We start from the raw sequence: 20694 nt of genomic DNA, 5'->3' as shown, positions 1-20694 counted from the left end.
TGAAACGCAACCGACTAAAATGATAGAGTGAATCCTCTTGTTGATACTCTTTAGTGTAACCCTTGAGTATTAACTCAACTGAGGTTGAATACTCAAAGGCGTAACTCACGCATATGTTCTCTAGACTCACATACTAGCAGAATAAGAATTCCGCTGACTCACTGTACCATATTTTCCTGTAAAATGTATCAGAGAACAGAGACAACCTCTCTGTCAGAGGAGTCACAGCTCCCCTGTTCTCCATCGATTCTTTCCTGCCCTCTTCGAAAGCTTGAATCGCTTGGATCTCCGGCGGTAGAGGCGTTTTCCGGCGTAGTATACTTTGTTATGATTTCAATTTGAATGTAACGGCTTCGTGGAGAACTCGAAGGTTGTTTTGTTAAGGGTAAGTACTGATACGGATCAAAAAATAAAATGGATAGATTAGATGAAATAAAGCGATGCGAAAATATTGCAGATTAGATTTTGAGTAATAATTTCAGCTAATTGAATATTGGGAATAAACTGTACGTTGTTGAAACCTTAACAAGACCTCGACCCAATTTAATTTCACTGAAATTGAAATCGACAAAATAGAGGTTTCAGTGTTGTTTGGTACGATAAATGTGATTGGTTAACTGGATCGATCAAACGGGAAAAATTATTTTGCTGGACATGTTTACTATTTTCTCATTAAACAGAATATACTTCATGGTCTAAAACGGGGTTCTCAGATTTGAAAAATTTACCGCGTTTTATCCAAAGGCATAACAAGTCAAAGGAGCATATAGCATCCTCTTGCAAAATTAAACTTTTTGGGAAACAAAATATTGCGACCGTCTTAGATAATACCAAAAAAAAAGCACTTATAATATTCAATAATTAAGTTAGGGAAAATCGTGCTAATTTAAAAAAAATTAATTGATGTTACAATCATTCATTCTGAAGAAACAAATAGACGAGGAAATTCATAGTACGTACACCTTTTTTTTATTGGCAGGCAGATAGACGAGACGACATATATTTCATGCGCTTCTCAACTCTCTATTGTATTTATTAGATACGTTGAAAATGGTGAAGTCGTTGAAAGGTTTCTAGGATTTCATGACGTTTCTGCAGGTCGAACATCCGAAAATCTGTTCGAATTTTTTAGGAGTCTCGTCTTGAAAACGAGACGAGACCTGATATTCCATGTGCAAGACGAGACGAGACTTTTCTCGTCGTCTCAATTTTTCCTATTTTTTCTCATATAATTGTTTGTATGGAAAATTTTATGAGAATGAGGAGAGCAGAAATTCTTCATTTCATTGCAATAAACTTCCCAAGACGAACGCACTCTTATTGGTTAAAACTTTCAGGGTATGTAAAACACGAGCCGGTGGTCTTTGATATATTTCATAAATATTCCGTTCATTTCTGCTTTCACTCTGAAAAAATTGAATATATCGTAAAGTGAAGCAGCTGGTGCCTGTTTGGCAGCAAAACCCTTTGTCGGCCCTCAATAAATTGGTATAATATTAAACTGCATTCACAATTCACTTCTCTGTTACCATTCCTAATGAAATTCAAGTTCAGTTACGAATGGTAACAGAGAACGCCACCTGCTTAACTTCCGTGCCGAAGTGCACTTCGGCCCGCGAAGTGAATTGTGAATGCAGCTTTACGGTATGAGTTATGGCTTCAATGGGTGGGACAATTCTCTACTTGTTGACAATTTCGTAGGTACAGTTTGTTATTCTCAATATTTTGGACCAAACATTTTTAATTAGCATTCAATGATTATATACAGGAGGATTCATAACTATTATATGACCTAATGTGCCTTGAGAAGCTATTAAGTACCCATATATACTTAAAGTTACGAATCACCCTGTATACGGAAATTTTAAAAGACTCTGTTTCTTTCACGCATTGATGTATTTAAATAGTTGCCTCAAATTTTCCCAATTCATTCAAACAGTTTATAACCTGACCGATATGAGTGATACGGTTTATGTAAATAACAAAGTGTTTCAAACTAGAATTAATCGAATACAACTGAACCCATAACAGTTCAATGTTTGAAAAGATATAAAAGATAATTCGAAATTCGATTTTGATATATTCTAAAAGTTTTCTTCGATATTAAAACATCAACTTCAGAATATGTCGAATGAGGCCGAAAATCTGAAAAGATTCAGAAGAATTATAACTAGATATTTAATTTCTGATACTGAACGATAGACGGAAGTTTTTGATTCATTTGCTTCTATATGACTTGAAACAAGTACAACAATCAATAAATCAATTTCATATAATATTATAATTATACTTCCAAAGGCAAATAATTGGAAAGAATTACTCGGTAGATAAACTAGAATATGCGTTATAATCATTAGATTTAAATATTTCGCTCTTAAAAAGTGTTATCAACGACAAGGACACGAGCCTTTTACGAGACTCTAGAAGAGAAGAGACTAGGAGCCTACGAGACATATGCTTAAATCCCATATTGCAGATCTTAGCTGTATTCGGGTTCGGCTTTCGGACAGTCCGAGAATAGTTCTAGAACTGCCCTAGGATTCAATACTGGGGCGCAACAGTTTTGCGCAGTTCTAGAAGAATTCTCGGACTGTCCGAAAGCCGAACCCGAATACAGCCATCGTATATTACGATAATCAAGCAAGGGGAAAAGCGCAGAAAGGTTCGGATCATGGCAGTAACATGCCGCGGGCATGGAAAGCAGATCGGCAATATGGGATTCAAGCATATGGATGCATACTACTATCTTCGCTCTGAAAGTTAGGAAACTGAATTGGGTTGGTTCCCGTTTCTCTGTCAGATGTCCGTACGATGTATTTATACATCATACTCGCTGCTGACATGGAATAAAAGGAGCCAGCAATTCATAGCGTTTCGTTGACGAATAAGTTTTGTTGCTCTGACGAGGTCAAATAAGACCGAAACCATGGTCAGCATCTACTCTTTGTCGACTAGGCGTATGGTCCGTATATACACATTTGGTAACCGAAAGTTACCAGAGCGGTTACTCTGGTGACTGATACTGAACCGAATTGTCAAGAATTCGATATATACGGGACCGCCCACTTACTAACCAGAAGAAACCAAAGTGTATATACGGACCACAGCCTAGATGAAATTTCTGGTAATACTTCGAGCGATGGTAGTTTGTTAGTTCGATTTAGATCGTAACATTCGTTGGTTTAATTATCTGCGGATGTTATACATCTGAATTAATTTGTTTATTAAACCGATAATTCGATAACACTGATCCTCTAGTATTTCTGGGCGGGACGTGAGGGATAGAAGCTCCGCCGTTGACAACATCCCTGTGAAAAGCCTAGTGAACAGCTGCACATCACCACTAATTCTACGTGTTCTCAACGTCGGCAAACGGAGCAGAGCTCTCATACACAGAGACAACCGAGACGGTCAAATCCAGGCCAAAATTTGTCCGAAGTTAAGGATGATGCTACATCTCTCTCTTTTCTGTGTGACTTGTATAAGTCTATCCTTTTTAACCATCTCCTCCAGCAATTTCCAGAGGGCGCTACCTACGCTTTTTGGATAATTTGAAATGTCTATGTACAGAATGATAAAGAAGAAGAAAAATTATTGGAAGAAGCGGAATGGCGCATGACTCTTTTTATCTGATCTGTAAGAATCATTTTTGAATTTCCTTAGAGAACGCCTCGTGCAAGTGATTTAATTTAGATTTCAATTTTTTTATGGCCGAAAGAAAGTGTTTAATATGTAGGGCTTCTGAGTCAGAAGTCCAGAGATTATTTTGTTTTCCATACAACCCTGCAAGGTACGTAAAATTGTTTATTTAAACCTAAGATCATTTGAGTAAATGTATATTTTCTTTCACAGGAATGAGTTGTGGATGCAAACTTTGGGTTTTAAAGCATGTGCTATTAGAAAGCATCACAGAATTTGCAACAACCATTTCAGAAGGGAATCTTTCACCGATTCAAGTTTACAGGAACTGAATAGAAATGCTATTCCCATGGCTTGGGTAATCTCTACTTCTGCAGGTATTAATTTTGTTTCCAAAATTACTAATTTCGTCCAACGTTGCATATTATCATATTCATATATTACAATGCACGATGGTGAGTCCCCGGGTGCTCTGGAGGAAATACGCGCAGAGTTGAAGCAGATTCGTGAACGACAGACAATGCTTCTTCAGTCAGTGCAGTTTTGCTGCGATAAAATATCTGATTTTGAGACTGAAATAAGTAGGCTCAATGATTACGTGAAGAAAACTGATCAGTTATATACTGAAAATGATTTGATTGAGTTTTATGCTGATTACTCAAGGATTAATGTACTACGTGACTCTAACTCGAGTTTCTACAATTTCAAAAAGGGAAATTATGGTGAATTGAATGAATACTTTCTGAACATAGACTGGTCTGAAGTTCTCCATGGTGGTTGTGTGAATCAGAGTGTAAAAGCATTTTATGGCATTATTGAGAATGGGATGGATATGTTCATTCCCAAAGTTATAATAAGAAATAAACGTTTCCCTCTTATTTCTCGAAGGAAACAATAATTTCCATTAAAGAAAAAAATAAAATGCATAAAAAATTCAAAAGATTTGGACATATTTGTTATTATGACATTCAGAATTTTAAGAAGACAATGTAAATTACTTATTTCTGCTGATTATTGTAATTAGGTTAGTTCCGTTCAAGGAGACGTGAAGTCATGCCCAAAAAACTTTTGGAAGTATGTGAGAAGTTGCAGAGATGGAACTAAGATTCCAGATAAAATGTATTGTGATGATGAGTCTGCTGAGGGTGGTGAAAGTATAAATCATTTATTTGCTAGATTTTTTCGTGGCGTTTTTAGACCGTACCGGCAGCTTCATGATTACAACAGTGTGTGCTGTAACAGCACTGCTAATGCTCTGGATTCGATTGTTGTCTCTCCTAAGATTGTTCTGAATAATATGAATTCCCTCGATGCAGATGGAGGAGCGGGCCCTGATGGATATCCATCATACTTTGTTAAGAACTGCTCTAGTTTGAATTATCCTCTTTCGATTCTATTTACTGAATCTATCCAGTCTGGTACTTTTCCAGACTCATGGAAGACATCACTCTTGGTTCCAATTTTCAAAAACTCTGGACATAGAAACTGTGTTACAAACTATCGAGGAGTGTGTAAGCTGTCAGTTTTTGCCAAGCTGTTCGAGAAGATCGTTCTTGATGTCCTCAGGCATCATTTAAAATCAACAATAATACAAGAACAGCATGGTTTTTTTCCCAGAAGATCAGTGAAAACGAATCCAGTAGTTTACACAGAATTTATTACAAGAGCTCTGGACAGCCGATCTCAGGTTGATTCAGTTTACACAGATTTCAGTAAAGCATTTGATAGAGTTGATCACAATCTTCTAGTTTCCAAACTTTCCGCTGTTGGCATCCACGGTGATCTATTGAGATGGCTCGTATCTTATTTGTTTAATAGGACCCAGCTTGTCTGCGTGAACGGTTACAAATCCTCCCCATTTGTTGTAACATCAGGAGTGCCGCAGGGATCGCATCTGGGACCTTTACTTTTTTCTCATATTCGTGAATGACTTGAAGGATATTTTCAGATATTGTCTCATACTCCTGTTTGCAGACGACTTAAAAATTTTCAAAGAAATAGTCAGCATAAGAGATTGCGTAAGAATGCAGGCGGATCTGGAGGCATTTTCGGAATATTGTTGTCGTAACAAATTAGAGTTGAATGTTGACAAATGCATGCTTACATCATTCACAAGGAATAATTCACCTATTGGGTTCCAGTATTGCTTGAATAACATCGACGTTGGTAGGGTCACTAGGGTTAGGGATTTAGGCGTGATATTTGATGCAAAACTCTCCTTCAGCCTCCATATGGACCACCTCATCTCGTCAAAAAGTTTTTCTTCTGACCTTAAGAATCTACTGTTGAAATGTTTTTACGAGTCAAAGACATGCCCTGTATGGTTATGTGTTACAATTCTCATATTATTTCTGTTGATTCGTGAAATTTTATTCACAACTTCTAAAATATGTCCAACGCGATTAATGTCTAATCACTGAATCTGTTCATGTTCATGCGGTAACTGTCATAAGTCATATCCTAAACAGCAAAATTTTATATTATCAATGCATTTCAGTGTTTCTATCTGAATGATTTTTCTCGAAAACTTTCACGTTTCATATTCAATCATAAGATATCTCAGTCCTGTTAATGAAAATACATTCAATTTTTCGAAATTTGTCTGATATCAAAAATTCATAAGAGAATAAGACAACTTTGAGTGGTACCACGTGGTACGTACCTAACCTACTGAAGCCTAATTTAGAATCTTTTTAAAAAGCGAAAGAAATCATTATTCCAAATGAGGATAAATGAGTCTAGCCCTGGAATATTGTAATAATTCATATCTCGGAATGTATCAATAATAACCTCCCAAGTTTTATAAAATTCCGTCGATAAGTTTGTCTTGAATGATGTAAATGATGTTCTCAGTATTTCCATGGATTCAGAGGCGGTTCTACGAGTGATTTAAGGGAGGGGGGAATATGCTTAGAATAAAGAATCAAATCATAAGTATTCTATGTTCTGATGGAATAAGTGATTGAAGGGAGGGGCGGCATAAATTTTATCTTTGAAATTCTGTAGGGTATTTGTTGTATTCCTTTGTAAATGTAACTTAAAGGGGGGGACATATACCCGCCTATAATAGTCTCTGCTCTACTCGCATATTGAACTGATGAGGCCGATACTGATGAAAATCCATAATTAAACTATAAACTTAATTACATGATTTTCATTATGTTGAGTTTTTAAACCATAAGTGTTAGTGGTTAAAAACTCAACTAGGCTACGCATTCCAATAAAATTCATAAAAGTGAGTGTATATGACGTTATTTCTCTCGTTAACATTATGGTAAACGTACCGCGCCCACTTCCACTTTCTAATGGCGAAAACAGACGTAGGCACCGAAAAAGATACACTACACCCGTAAAACTGTGCGCTCTTTGTTTGTTTCCGGTACTCCGAAAATGTGTACTTAGGCCATAAAAATGCCTTCCAAACACTCAATCCACAAGGTAATAAATGATGGAGTAAAATAAAGTCTCTCTAAAGATGATTTTATAAGCGTTGAATCAACATATCAGCTAAAATAGGACTCAAGCAACTGCCCATGGGACATCCAAATTTTTGTTTATAGAAAGAACCATTTTATAGGAAATAATTAGAATGAAAAATGTATTCAACTATCTGAATGAAATGCTCTTTATGAATCTCTGTCCTATTTTAGCTGATATGGTGATGTCAACCCTTATAAAATCATCTTTAGAGAGACTTTCTTTTACTCCATCATTTATTTATCACTATGTTGATGATCTAATTTTATCTATACCTGAAGATAGAGAAGAGGAGATACTAATCGTTTGTATCAGTTTCGATGATCATATTAAATTTACAATAGAAAGGGAGAATAACAAATGTGTAACTTTTCTAGATACTAAATTATATAGGACTGAGGATAACAGGATTAATTTAGAGTCCGGGAGGCAAGGCCTTTTTTTTCAAGGAATTTCATCCCGGCTGAATTTAATACTGTATGTAGTAGTCACATTGCAAATGACGAAACTGACCGTCAGCTGATCAATTATCGGTGGGTGCGCGCGTGGGAGGCGGCGGAACTTGGGAAAAAATGCAAAATTTCAAGTGATTTTATCCCGGCTGAAATTTTTTATATTTAATATTAATGTTAAATAGAAACAAAATAGTGAAGTCAGCCGATAGGCGGAGGGTGGAAAATACGTCAGTCGAGCGCGTGAACTGGGGAAAAAAATTTGAAAATGTTGGTAATATTGCTATACATTTATATTGGCTACACTGAATGTACGGCTGCGCTTGTCAGTCTTGTCATGTAGAAGAGCAGTTATCGTTGATGGAAGGTAGAAATAAGATAGTGTTAAGGATTTTTGAAGAGATTGTAAGAGAAATTGCTAAGTTTTTCTGGATTTGGGAAATATACAATATAAAAAGTACAATTTTCGTTCATTTACATTTACATGGTAGCAGATCCGAGGTTTTAATATCGGAAGTTGAAGAAATCTGGTTCTGGAAGTGGCAACGGGAAGAGACGACAAAATGGCGGCGAAGAATGGTGAAATTAATATTCCAATCTTCGATGGAGTGTACAACTCTAACTGGAAAATACGCATATTCAAATTCTTACAATTTAAAAAGTGCAAGGACGTCGTGATGCGAGCGAAAACCAGCGCCGACGATAATAAATGGGACGAACGAGATATTCAGGCAACGAACTATATCTACAGCGCCATATCCAATAAGCAGCTGGAGTATATAAGTTGTAATTTTTTGTTAGTTTTTTCTCTCTTCTTAGTTGTGTGCACGCAATTCTTGTGCAGGTTGCTGGTTTTTGATATGTACTGCCCACGTACAAGTCTTGAACTTTTGTGGGAAACAAAATGTTTGTTTTTGATATAGAATGCTGTAGTAATTTTTTTATTGTGACAATTTTCTTGGGACACAACCTTGAGAACATAAAACTTAAAAATTATGAAGAGGTGAACCTATTTTTCGATGATTTCGAAAAAGCAGTAAATGAATTGAAGCAGGCAGGTGCGGTTATAACAGAACATGAGAAACTAAATTATATGTTGAAAGCACTTCCACCAAATTATAGTCATATTGGTGATTTGATCGACGTATTACCAGAGAAGGAAAGAACTGTTGATTATCTAAAAAGCAAGATAAAGTTGAGAAACGTGGAAGAAAAATCTAGTGGAGCTCCAAATGATAGTTCAAATGTATTTCAAACAGAAGCAATAACAGTGTCACAGAAATGCTACAAATGTGGAAAACCCGGACATTTCAAAAGAAATTGTCGAACCAGAGGCAGAGGTCGAGGATATTTCGGATGTAGAGGCCGAGGAAATGGTTCAAACAATCAACGAAGATATGATAAATTTGAATATGGAAGTAGTTTCCACACAATCATTTCAAACAACACAAAAGTGAGTGAGAAGGAGTACAATAAAACGTACAGATAGAATGGTTGCTTGACAGCGGTTGCACAGATCATATCATCAACACAGATGAATATTTTGACACATGTGAGACATTGAAGAAAACTTTGAAAGTCAAAGTTGGTGATGGACGTATACTTGAGGCTACAAAAGTTGTTAATATAAAAGCTTATTTCTTAGTATATGGCGAAATATCCGAAGTAAATTTAAAAAATATTTTTTATGTGAAAGAAATGAAGGCAAATTTATTAAGTTATTCTAAAATTACAGAAAGAAATTCAATTGTGTCTAAAGGAAAACTGTCAAGAATACATAACCAATATGGTAAGGTAGTAGCTATCGCTGTAAAGGATGAGAATTTGTATAAAATGAAATGTTATACAAATGAAGAAATACTAGAAGCAAATGTGTGTAAAAGTAAGATGACCACCAAAGAAAAACTGCATCGTACACTAGGACATATAAACTTTAATAATTTAGAAGTGATGTGTTGAAATGAATCATTGGATGGATTACCCAAAGAAATTGAACCAGATTATTTAAAATGTGCAACATGCATCCAAAATGAAATGCATAACATCCCTTTCAGTAACAACCGCAGGGGAGCAGACGATATTTTGCAAATTGTACATACAGATTTAAATGGGCCCCATCAAACAACAGGTAACTGTGGTGAAAAATACTTTTTAAGCTTCATAGATGATTACAGCAAGCTTGTCAAGGTTTATTGTATCCGGGCAAAGGATGAAGTCTATGATCATTTAAAACAGTATGTAAATGAGTTACAAAATCTTACTGGAAAAACTATAAAAAAACTGCGATGTGACAATGGTAAGGAGTATATGAATGCTAGAATTTTCAATTTTGCAAAATAGAAGGGAATAATAATAAAACCTTGTCCAGCATACGTACACGAATTAAATGGAACCGCAGAAAGGTTTAACAGGTCGTTGATGGATATGGGAAGGTGTTTATTATCAGAAGCCAAGGTTGAAAGAAGGTACTGGCCAGAAATAATAAAGACGGCAGCATACCTGAAGAATAGAATCTTGACAAATACGATTAAAAAGAAAACTCCATTTGAAATCTTTTTCCGGAGGAAACCAACAGTAAAGTATCTGAGAATGTGTGGCAGCAATGTCTTTGTACGAATACTAGAAGAAAGAAGAAAATCAAAATGGGATAAGAAGGCAGAAATGGGAACACTTTTGGGATACACCGACACAGGTTATAGAGTGCTGATCAACAATAAAATCATAATTGCAAGGATATAATAGAAGAAGATGTAACTCTATGTGGTTTTGATGATGAAGAAGAAGATGAGCAAACGGAAGAAAATCACCCAGTTGATGTAAAAAGCCAAGAAAAATTCCAACCTGAAGACAAGGAGGAAGAAAGAAGACCAAAAAGAAATGCTCAGCCACCATTGCGATTTGATGAAGAATTTGGATATTATTGTATAAATGTAAATTATTGTAATGCTCTTACACCAGTTAATTTTCAGGAGGCGATAACCTGTAAAGATGCCAACGAATGGAAGAGGGCTATGGACCGTGAAATGAACAGTCTGGCTGAAAATAAAACCTGGACACTATACTTCATTCAATTTTATTTTAGCAGTCGGTTGGCCATGGAAATTTGACACATTTCACTCTGTATAGTACGAAAATGTGGGGTTATGAAGCTTGTCAAAACATTTTTGGGTTTTAAATCAACGCTATGTTGCCCGTTCTACGTAAAAGTTTCTGTTATTACGTATATTATCACAATGTCGAATCTCTTCGGAAAATATGTGACGAACATAATTGAAGTTTATACAAACTGATTGAAGGCATACCAAATCCAGTTATTTGCATGGAAAATACAAGAGATCAGTATAATACCATTATATGCACTAGCTTGAGGAGAGTAAATGTTCGTTATCTTCTTTGGCTCACATCATTTGTAGATTTCAAAAATATTAACCCGAAGATGACATGCATATGATGCAGTGGTTGGAAATAAGTATCTCCCGAAGTAATTAACAGATAATTACAAGAATGATGAATTCTTCAACAAAAATCATGTTGCATCAATATGAGTAAAAGGAATTGAAGGAACTTTCAAGTTGAGATGCAACTTCACCGTTGAACAAGAATTTCACATGAATAAACAAGTAACAGGGCAACTTGCGCGTATTTGTGGCTATTCATCTTAATAAATTGATGTAATAATAATAATTAGGTATTTATTAGTACCTTAAGACATTTACATTGTATAGGACAAGTCAAATGAAAAATAGAAAAATCCATTTTAGGGAACTTATTCTCCGATGACATTTATCGAAAATCCTGTAGTAAACTTTTCGCATTAATTCACTCAAACATAACATTCTCAAATGCCACCACTTTTTTGGGTCTCCCAATAGAAGGAAATTCTCGATCACCCTCTTCATTCACAATCTTTCTGATTGTGGAAATATCCAGCTGAAATTTAAGTCGTTTAGATTCAGATGAAACCTTAGGTTTGTTCGTAGAGTGGTTTGCAACGGTTGTGAACTGTACAGAGCAAGCGCAATTCCATTTTAGGGTAGCGAAAATCCATTTGCGCTTGCTCTGTACAGTTCACAACCGTTGTGTACCACACTACGAACAGGCCTATTATATAAATTCTCTTACATTGATTTGTTCGCTAGCGTCTGACGTATTGTGGATTTTAGAATATCAGGGTATAACTATTTGAATGAGCGGACCTGAATTCTAAATAGCACTTCCTGAAAACCTGGCTCATTTTTCAATCACTTTCGGCATTTTCGTAATAAAAATTGATATTAGTTGTGGCAACGGCGTTATGACATTAACGACATTTCATGAGTGCCAACCTAACTTCGTTCTAGTTACAAAAACTTGAGAAAATTATTTCATGGCCAACCGACTGCTAAAATAAATTTGAATGCAGTATAGTTGACAAGCCATCCAAAGTGAAAAAGGTACTCGATGTGAAATGGATCTACAAGAAGAAGAGCGACCATGAATACAAAGCGAGGTTAGTGGTCAGAGGATTCCAGCAAACTGATTGCTTAGATGATACCTATTCTCCAGTTGCTGGAATGCCAACTCTCAGATTATTGTTGTCTTATTGTTGTCAAAACTCATTAGAAATACATCAAATGGATGTAGAGACTGCATTTTCAAACGGCAAAATTTTATCAGAAGTATATGTAAAACAGCCAACAGGATATGAAAATGATCCTGAAAAATTTTATTTGTTAAAAAAATCATTATATGGTTTAAAAGAAAGCCCACGTGCCTGGTATGAATGCTTAAATGAATTTTTAACTGAACTAAATTTTAAAAGATGCAAATATGATTATTGCTTGTATTTTAAAAAAGAAAATGAAAAGATTCTGATAATAAATAATGACGGTCTTTCCCCCGCTAGACACGCAGCCGACGGTCATTTTTATATTTCCATATATGTAAGAAATCATATGGAGGTGTTTTCATTCGGGATGAAATCATTTGATTTTCTGTAAATGTAAATGAACGAAGACTGCTCGACTGAAGTATTATACACCCTCCTCCGATCGGCTGACTTCACTATTATGTTTCTGATTAACATCAATATTACATATAGAAAATTTCAGCCCTGATGAAATCACTTGAAATTTTGCATTTTTTCCCAAGTTCCGCCGTCTCCCACGCCCGCACCCACCACACTTATTTCAAAGAAGCGCTCGTTGAATTTTCAATAGACGATTGGTTAAATGATCTCATGGCATCGTGGATTGGGAATAAAACAGTTTTCGTAAACTATATGGAATGCCACAAATATGAAGTTGAACAAGGTAAAATTCAACGATCATCGGATCCATTGTTAACGTTTCCAGGTCACGAAGAAGCAGACACTTATATGGTTTTCCATGTCTGTCACTTGAAATCTGATGGCGTTAAGAGTTTCACTTCAGATCCCTCCAAAAAACGAGTCGTTTTACCCTGAGAATTCTACAATAATAATTTCAAAGACTCTTATAATTTAAATTCATATATATATTAGTTCATCGAAAATGTACCGTTTCCAAAATAATCAGAATTTTATGAAAATACCTAAAGTTGCCGATTTTCGAACTATTTTTTTAAATTACAGGGCCAGTTTGTGACAAAGGATAGCGATTTTAAATCATATTAATCCTAGATTATTGTTTTATCACACCGAATTAAAATTATTCCAAGTAGTTAATCGAAAACCCAAGTAAATGTAAATTAAAACAATTGTTTTTTCTACATAATTTATATTATTCAGAATAAACCCCCTCTATAGGGGTGATAATATGGGAGAAAAATGGTGTCCTTAATCACGAATCACAAATTGGCCCCGTGATTAGAAAAATAGACCGAAAATCGGCACAATTTCAGGTTAGTTTTTTTGGAAACGGTAAATTTTCGCTCAACTAATGTTGGTGTCATTCGATAGTATTTGATCTACTCTATCATGGTGTGACGTTTGATTCGCTAGTTTTGGGACATCCTGTATATATCAAATCAAATCAAAAATTTTTAGTTCTTTTTATATGAAACATTTCTGAGAAAGATCGTTTATTTGAATTCCTTTCAAATTCCAATATTTTGGTCGAGTTGTAATCCATTTAATGTTTGGTCTTTCTACAGTGCTCAGCAAGGGCACAAATTTTTTTGGGATTCTTAATGTCGCTTTTGTGTTGAGTAAGTCTCTCCTTTACCTGTTGGGAGGTTGTATACCATGTACTATACCATGTACATGCTTGTCATGTAATTTGGGCTACATAGGCCAAACCTCCCAGCAGGTAAAGAAGACACTTTCAACGCAAAAGCGACATTAAGAATCCCAAAAGAATTTGTACCCTTGCTGAGCACTGTAGAAAGACCAAACATGAAATAGATTACAATTCGACCAAAATATTGGAATTTGAAAGGAATTTAAATAAACGATCTTTCTTAGAAATGTATCATATAAAAAGAACTAAAAATGTGATGAATTTCAGAAAAGGCATTGAAAATATCAGTATTATATATTCCTTTATGTTGACATGCGAACAGGATAAAATTGTCCGCAATGTTTCAATTGGTTCTGTTTGATCGTACGAAGAAAAAGAATCATTCATGTAGGGTCCGACCGAAACTAGTTTTTACGGCCGAAACCGAAACCGAATTTCGGCTGCGGTCTCAGTTTCGGCCGAAAACGAAACCGAAACTTCAATAATGCCATGTTTCCGTGGAAGAAAATTCATCATGATCAGTCATTATTTTTCAGTTACATAATAATAATCTCGATAATCTGATCTTAAAACAGATAATCAATATAAATAAATAAACATATAATTATTTTTTGAATCCAGTGAATAATTTGTGGTTTTAAAAAAATGTCGAAATGAAATGAGTAATTCCTTCCATATCTTTCCAATTTCATTAAACTTCGAATTACACACACTAGTGGAAAACATGAAATGAAGAATGCAAACAGAATTATTTTTAATTGTACGAGAATATTCTTTCAACTTTAGGAAAAGAGAATATCTTCTAAATTTTGCTCATTTTGATGACTATCTTGTCAATGCCGATCAAAAAAGCTGTAGAGATCTTTATTCAACGTTATTTAACGACAACCAGTGGCGGATTTGCCTTAAGGCCAAAAGTAGGCCTGATAGGGCGGCTGTTCGTGACAAAAACAGAGTAGGTGAAAATAATTTGACTAAATTCAACAGGGCTAAGGGCCTAGCGGGTTGCAAATCCGCTATTGACGACAACGTGAATGATATTGTAGATTTTATTTCATATACATTATGTGAATGAAACCAATAGAAAATGAGACTTTTGTCTTCGTCTTCTTCTATCGTTTCGAGATAATGTTGTAATTTATAGGTCATGATAGCCGTACCGAAATTTAGCAGCAAACAGCACTAATGCAAAGTTCGCTGCGCTGAGACCAGTCACGCAAATGATTCGATATCATCCAGCGAGGACAATTACAATGAGCGCATACGCGATGAATAACGAAAGAGTAACAATTCTATGGATAACTCTTAGCAGCGCAGCTGCACCGAAGTCAGTTTCGGTTACGGCTCTAGTTTCGGCTGGATTTTGGCCGAAAACGAAACTGAGCCGAAACCTGTTTTTTTGGCCGAAACCGAAAACGAAACCGAAAGTTCGGTCGGACTCTACATTCATGTTCTTCTGTATTTGTGTTCTGTGATATAACCCCAATTGTATTGTTTCCGCAAACGTTTCACATGTGCAATGTGCAATTGTCTCACTTCTTTTTGAAGTTATATGGATGTATATTTGAAGAATTTTGACCATTTGATTGCCTGACACATAGGACGTGTACGTAAACGTTAGGGAAGCGAAAAAGTTTCCAATTTTTTTTCACGCCATAGATCAGTATACAATTTGTATTATTTGGAATGAGACCATATCAACAGTAATTTTTGAGTGATTGACGATCTTCTTTGTCACACACCTCCCATATACATAAAAAATAAAAACCAATATGTGTGCTTAACAAGCTTCATTCTGTACTGTTGGTAGCGGCTTCTGGAAAACAAGCGCAATATTCTCATGAATCAGATCGAGGTCGCAGTGGCTGGTTACACATCTGAAGGACTTTCTGTCCAGAGTGTATTATGTGCAAGGGTTGCTCCTTCCGATGTGGAGAACACAACTCTTGTCCACGTTGTCAGGAAGAATCCAATGTCCGCACCAAGAGACAATGACCTGGAGATCGCGCTGAAGGATTTGCTAGTTGGAAAGTTATAGGGTTGGTTAGGAGAGTTAGTAGAGGTCTCTTTGCGAACGTTTTAATGTTCGCGAGGGTTAAAGATTGTTAGGTGGTAAGGAAACAACATTCAATTTTAGTAATCATCAAGATCCTTTTCACCCCAAAGAAGATCTAATCTTTGTTTTACCCATTACTCATGACATAGTCGACATTTAGCGACATATGCAGGGAGCGGATGCGAAATCAGCGGAAATTTGAATTAAGAAGCGTATTTTATGTCTGTGAATAATAATAAATAAAGAAAATCTGCTTTGCTCATTATTATATTCATTAAATTTATTATTATAAAATCCATTTCTTAATTCAAATTTCGGTTTAAAATGATGATCTTCCAATGACTCAACAAACGGTGTCTTTCTCATCTGAAGTAATAAGGCATGATTGATATTGCTCACCTAGAGTAACAGCAGTAGCGATCACATTCCTCCAGCCAGTTTGTGCTTTAGATATTGCATCAATAAAGAATGGTGCCAACAATAATGAACTCAAATTTTTATCTTTATCAAAGGCAAGTTTTATTTGACCTAAGAAAACTGATCTGATGATGCAACCTCCACGCCACATGAGTGCTATTGAACCGTAATCTAGATTCCACTTATGGACCTTGGCTGCTTCTCTCATAAGCATAAACCCTTGAGCATACGATACAATTTTGCTTGCATAAAGAGCCTGTAGGAAAATATTACAAAATTGATATGAATTGATAAGACCTCTTTTAGTATATATACTTGTCTCAGATTTTCTAGAAAATGCTTTTTGTCTCCAGAAAATTTACAGGTTGATGGTTTCGGGAGTAATTTACAGGCATTTTGTCTTTCCCCTTTAAGAGATGACAGACATCTGCTGAAAACAGCTTCCCCTATCAAAGTGACTGGAACTCCATAATTGAGGGCAGCAATAGCTGTCCATTTGCCGGTCCCTTTCTGCCCTGCAGAGTCTCTTATTTTCGGCAGTAAATATTCTCCTGAAAAATAATATTTTGCATGAATAACCTAGAATGAAACATTAATTTTGGTATAAGAGAAATTTTTTTCAAACTAAAGTGGTTACTTGTATTGAAAGTATATTTTATACCTTTGTCATCCTTATATCTTAATATATCTTTTGTTATTTCAATTAAAAAACTATCAAGTTCTCCCTCATTCCATTCCTCAAAAGTGTTAGCCATTTCCTCTTGACCCATTTCTAAAGCCAACATAAGATCATACACTTCTCCAATCAACTGCATATCCCCATACTCAATTCCATTGTGTACCATCTTCACAAAATGCCCAGCACCATCGTTTCCAACCCAATCACAGCATGGTTGTCCATCGGCTTTCGCGGAAATACTTTGAAATATATCCTTGATATAAGGCCAAGCCTCTTTATTTCCACCAGGCATGAGGCTTGGACCATACCTCGCTCCTTCTTCACCTCCTAAAAAGGGTCAGATCGTTAGGTTTGGTACTTGCTTAGAGAATAACAAACCACACTCTAATCATTCAGCTGTGGGAAACCCGCTGGAATTCAAAGAAATTCATACTTTCATTTCAAAAGAAATTAAATATATTTTCAATTTGATTTTATGAATTTGTATATTTGGGAGACAGCTCTGTGTACGATGCTATCAAGCAACATCAATAATTTTCTGATTTTTCGCATGTCGAGCACTTTGCACTCTCACCGTTTGCGAATCCTTCGATATTCGGGAGACTGCTTCTTCCCAATATCATACGCTGTTGGCCAGGCAGCGTGAAGTTTGATCTTCGAGAGAAAACGTTTCAGCACGTCTTTCTCGGACGTACGCCTTCCATCGGAAATTCGTTATATTTTTTGTTTTGCGGGTGGAATATTTCCATTAGTGCTGTTTGCCTGCCAGCATCGGGAACCTTCTCCCGTAATAATGTCGCTCATATATGCCAGACCTTAGACGGTTTTTCAATTTCTATAATGAAATGAACGTTCGTTAAAAGTTAATCGAAACTAGTCAGTTGTCATATCAAAATTACATCCGCTTACTAGATAAATTCTAGTTCAGAAATGATTCCAGCCTTTACGACAGACGCTATCATCATGATTATTTTTTTATACCGTGAATTTTAGCACGAAATCACAGTCAAGATCATTTAGAATATTATTCTCGCATCAAATTATGATGTTTATAGGTCCAATAAATTATTCTCCATTGCTACTTGTTCAATATATTCAAAAATGAAAAGGTTTCAGTGATTTCGTTTTAGCAATCAAGTGAATGTCAAATCGTTGATCGCAAAATCAAAGTTTTATGAAACCCGCTGTTAAAATATCTTTCTGCTATGTCATCTCGTATGTCATCATATGAAATTTTGTTCATTAGTTTTGACTCTTTACACAAAAAAACCGAAGCGTTCAGCTTTTCTTGCCTTAATGTGGTTCTTAGGTACCTAAGTTTTCACCTTTTTCAAGCAAAAAAAGCTTCTCTCACCCGAACCATTTGTCGATGGTGTATACATAGAGCCATAGGTGCGAACTGCTATATCGAAATTTGGACAAACATTTCTTGAATTGTGTTTTCGTAGGAACCGAAGAAACACATCCCAACGATTCAGAATCACCAAAAATTTTTTACCCTCACGAAGTTTCAGTTAAGAGTCGAAATAAGAGGGAAACAGGAAAATAATAATCATGCAGGGCAAAATAATGATTCACTACTTGTTCAGTTTTTTTTATATGTCGGGAAAATCAGATGTAGATACTTAGATATTAAAATAGATTTGAAATACAAGTATTTCAGTTTCTATAATGGGTTAAAACAAAATTGTCCCCAAATTTGCCGCCTCCTAAAATCTGCCTCCCTAGGCTTCAGCCTACTCAGCCTCTATGGTAAATCCGCCACAACACATAACTTCAGTTGATTTAAAGGCAAACATGTCACTACTCAATTCACTATGCTCCTAAATCAAGCAGCAAACGAATCGATTCAGAAATTATTTTGGTCAGGTAACAGAAAACGTAGAGTGCCCTGGTGGAATGAAAAATATAAATCAGCAACTAAAAAGAGCAGTAGTAGTAGAATATAAAAAATTATGCGCTGAAGCACGCTATATAATTAAAGAAAGCAGAAAAAACTCCTGGAAGAACTATGTTTCCTCAATCACTACTAGTACCAATGCATCTGAGATATGGAGAAAAGTCAAACAATTAAAGGGCAACGCTGTATCTAATGACATTCCCTATATAATATCTGAAGATAAAGTCATATCCAACAAAGAAGAAATTGCTGAAAAGTTCGCAAACATCTATGAAAGTAACTCTAGCGATTCCAACTACAGGGACTCATTTCTAGAACATAAACGAAAAGGGGAACTCCAACCATATAATTGTGAAGATGATGAAGATAATCAATTGAACTTGCAAATCACATGTGAGGAACTAGAAGACACATTAGGACAAACTCCTGATTCCAGCCCCGGGCATGTTAATATAGCTTATGCTTTTATTAGAAATTTACCGAAAACAGGAAAATCAATATTACTTGATATATATAATAAAATCTCACATGATAATGTGTTTCCAGAAACTTGGAGAGGAGCTACAATTATACCAATTCTAAAACAGAATAAAAATGATCTAAAGTCATACAGACTGATCTTATTAACTTGTACCATGTGCAAAGTACTGGAGAGAATCATGAACAAACGTCTACAGTGGTATTTAGAAAAAAACGATTTGTTATCGCCATTTTATGGAGGGTAGAGAGAAAGAGAACAAACTAGTGTAACGAAAAGTGTCCCCGAAAAACTGCAAGTAGGCCAGGTGGCGCTGTGAAGCACTAAAACATTGACGGTGACAAATTGTGTTGGCGCCTTTTTCGAAGAGAAGATAATGAAACACTTTGATGAATATAATGTATATTTCATTGATTAGATTAATTCATGGTGAATTAATTGATGCAACTTCAGTTATTTCAACAGAGTTGAATTTGACGATTTTGGTGACCAATCTTATAAAAAACAATTCATCAAAAACTAATATGATGTACAAAACTTTTGATGGCTTTTCTTCCCCAACATATGAAACAAAAAGAATATGAAATTGTTGCTGGATAAAATTCCAGCTTTCCTTTGTAGAAGTTATAAAATATTCATTTAAAATTTTTTTTAACGATATTTTGTAACAAATAATATACATTATGATAATTATGAATTCAATAATTTACATTTTTTCTTATACAAATCCCAAATTTCAAGATAAATACATGCTCCTCTGAAATTATCCCTCAATCTATAATTAACAAGTCAGTGTAAGCAGGGCCGCGCCGCCCTCAGGGGCAAGATAGGCAGGGCCCAGGGGCGCCGAGTCTTTAGGGGCGCCATAGGCGACCCGGTAGCATTATATAAATGTGTCTTTCATGAATCATATCATCCGAAAATTACTTTTTGATCATTGATACATAAAATAATATGAATCTCGAAAATTTATGAGCCCCCTCGTATATTTCTATAGAATGAGAATATGGAAACTTGGTTATATCTTGCACCCCTTTCCGGAAACAATTATGTATGATTGGATTGGAGAATTGAAAATAAAAATCCTTTCTGAAATATCGAAGAAGCCCCCTCGAAACCAAACAACGATCGGTAACAGGATAACGCTCATAAGAGAGAATGCCGACAAACTTGATGAGTTATATCCAAAATAAGTTGCAAAAAAAATTTCTACTACCGCGAGGGGTCGACTGATATATTTACGATTTTGATAGGACGGCGGCGCCTTTAATGATTTCGGATATTAGATAAATTTGTGCATTGGCTTCCGACTAGATATACGTTTGATACTAGAAGAAATTTTTCTTACACGCGATTTTTTTCGCCCAAGCTTAAAATTCCAAATAAAAGAACACCGTGA

The 20694-nt window shown here is 35.6% G+C and overlaps 1 protein-coding gene across 1 annotated transcript in view; it reads right to left on the bottom strand.

Annotated features, from left to right (window-relative positions):
* LOC123312498 (6-phosphogluconate dehydrogenase, decarboxylating) overlaps nucleotides 1-20694 on the bottom strand; it is a 47263-nt gene that overhangs the window by 2147 nt on the left and 24422 nt on the right. The window contains exons 3-5 of the mRNA XM_044896954.1: nucleotides 16900-17244; nucleotides 16554-16789; nucleotides 16221-16494 (exon numbers count right to left, since the gene is read on the bottom strand). Coding sequence (XP_044752889.1) covers nucleotides 16221-16494; nucleotides 16554-16789; nucleotides 16900-17244 — 855 coding nt within the window. The remainder of the gene's footprint in view (nucleotides 1-16220; nucleotides 16495-16553; nucleotides 16790-16899; nucleotides 17245-20694) is intronic.

The sequence above is a fragment of the Coccinella septempunctata genome, chromosome 4 (assembly GCF_907165205.1).
Source record: "Coccinella septempunctata chromosome 4, icCocSept1.1, whole genome shotgun sequence".
NCBI classification, from domain to species: domain Eukaryota; kingdom Metazoa; phylum Arthropoda; class Insecta; order Coleoptera; family Coccinellidae; genus Coccinella; species Coccinella septempunctata.
The sequence above is the reverse complement of the archived record's forward strand: the minus strand, read 5'-3'. Positions and strand labels throughout refer to the sequence as shown.